This window comes from Lathyrus oleraceus, chromosome 7 (genome assembly GCF_024323335.1).
Source record: "Lathyrus oleraceus cultivar Zhongwan6 chromosome 7, CAAS_Psat_ZW6_1.0, whole genome shotgun sequence".
NCBI classification, from domain to species: Eukaryota; Viridiplantae; Streptophyta; class Magnoliopsida; order Fabales; family Fabaceae; genus Lathyrus; species Lathyrus oleraceus.
The window spans coordinates 451,155,891-451,157,659 of record NC_066585.1 but is presented as its reverse complement, the minus strand read 5'-3'; the positions used below and the strand labels follow the sequence as shown (position 1 = coordinate 451,157,659).

Sequence of the window (1,769 nt, the reverse complement as noted above, 5' to 3'; positions counted from 1 at the left end):
GACATAAGGATAATTGTGTAAATGTCAAATTGGATGTCTTGACATTTATTAATGTACGCTGATACTGAGGTATGGACAAATTGGTCCTGTACAGTTCAACAAATTTGTACAATCTGTTTTCAGGAAAAACAAACTTAGCATATGGTCCTTGATTTGGATGTCAAACTGAATGTTGTGACATTCATTCCTGACAGCGTATGCTATATTGTAGGTTGTTTAGTTTTTCTATTTCAGCATTCTTCTCAGGCTATTCTTCAGGGATTCAACAGCTAAGAGAAAATCCAGGAAACCAACAACCAAGCTACATTTAATGAACCTAACAAATAGCCTATTTGTTAGTAACCTAGATGTGGAGTTTAGGGGAACTCGCGTGACCTTAAATTCAGGAGAATACAAGTACAAGGCCCAAGTGCTGCAATATAAAAGGATGGCAATCCTTCATTCAGAACTGGGGATTTTTAGGCGTGAAGATTTAGTGTGTCCATCATACTTCACTGCTGTATTTTTGTGAGTCTTGTATTAGACATATCTTGTAAGCCAAGCTATTATCACGTAGATGATTGCATTGGTATAGGGTGTTCATTGAGTTGTAAGTGTTGTGTCACTCTAAGCTTTTAAGCGTGAGTGCTGTGTATCTTGATTAAAGTTGTTAAGCACAATCAAGAGTTGTTTGAAGTGTGACTTCATAATTGTCTTTAATATTGATTAAAGGTAGTAATCACTGAGGTGATTGAGGGGGAGTGAGTAGGAACTCTGATCTTAGTGTAAGATTGAAATTGCATTGGGTAGGTATTAAGTGATAGGGTTAAACAGTTGGTTTAAGGTCCTAATTAATGCTATTAATAGTGGATTTCCTCCCTGGCTTGGTAGCCCCAAGACGTAGGTCATGTTGGACTGAACTGGGTAAACAATTACTTGTGTTATTTACTGCACTTACTTTTAAGTTCTGCATATTTCTTGTCTGCGTAGAATCGGATGTCATAATAACCCGTGTGACATCGAAAGTCTGATAACTAGAATTTCAGGAAGTCAATTTAGAAATCAAAGAAACAAAAAAAACAAAGGAGGAAGTTGTGATAATTCCTGTAAAGGAGAAAGAAAAGTTGTCAAGCCAATCATCAAACTCCCTTATCCTCTATGACAAAAGAAGAAAAATCAACATGAAAATAATTTTGAGAAGTTTTTGGAAATGTTTAAGAAACTTGAAATAAACATTCCATTTTCGGAAGCTCTAGAAAAGATGCCGATATATGCCAAATTCATGAAAGACATCATCTCTAAAAAGCGCTCCACAAATATAGACCCAATCATCCAAACGGAAATCTGCAGTGCCATTCTCCAAGGTATGAAAATTCCTGTGAAAAAGAAAGATAGAGGTTCTATTACTATTTCGTGCACTATCGGTGATCAAAAATTCAAGAAGGCCCTGATTGATTTGGGAGCTAGTATGAGTTTGATGTCGCTGTCCATTTATAAAAAATTCGGCCTTGACACCATTCAAGACACTAGGATGACCCTTCAGTTTGTTAATCGCTCAGTTAGGTGACCATATGGAATTGTGGAAGATGTCCTGGTAAAGATAGACAAATTTGTGTTTCCAGTTGACTTTTTCATTCTTGAGATGCCTGAAGATGAGAAGATCCCTCTCATATTAGGCATACCATTTTTAGAGATAGGTCAATGCATGATAGACATAGAGGAAGGAGCAATGACCCTCAAGGTCTATGATAAAGAATTGAAAATTGATGTTCGAAACACTATGAAATACA

The 1,769-nt window shown here is 36.5% G+C and overlaps 1 protein-coding gene across 1 annotated transcript; it reads left to right on the top strand.

Moving 5' to 3' along the window:
* The first annotated feature begins 1,189 nt into the window (after positions 1–1,189).
* On the top strand, positions 1,190–1,546 carry LOC127104313 (uncharacterized). Its single transcript, XM_051041502.1, has one exon. It carries the CDS (start codon positions 1,190–1,192, stop codon positions 1,544–1,546), a length of 357 nt encoding a protein of 118 aa, XP_050897459.1.
* Positions 1,547–1,769: the final 223 nt, after the last annotated feature.

What these genes read in the sequence shown, in the direction of transcription:
- LOC127104313 (XM_051041502.1), top strand. Translation starts at nt 1,190, where the DNA reads ATGTTTAAGAAACTTGAAATAAACATTCCATTTTCGGAAGCTCTAGAA.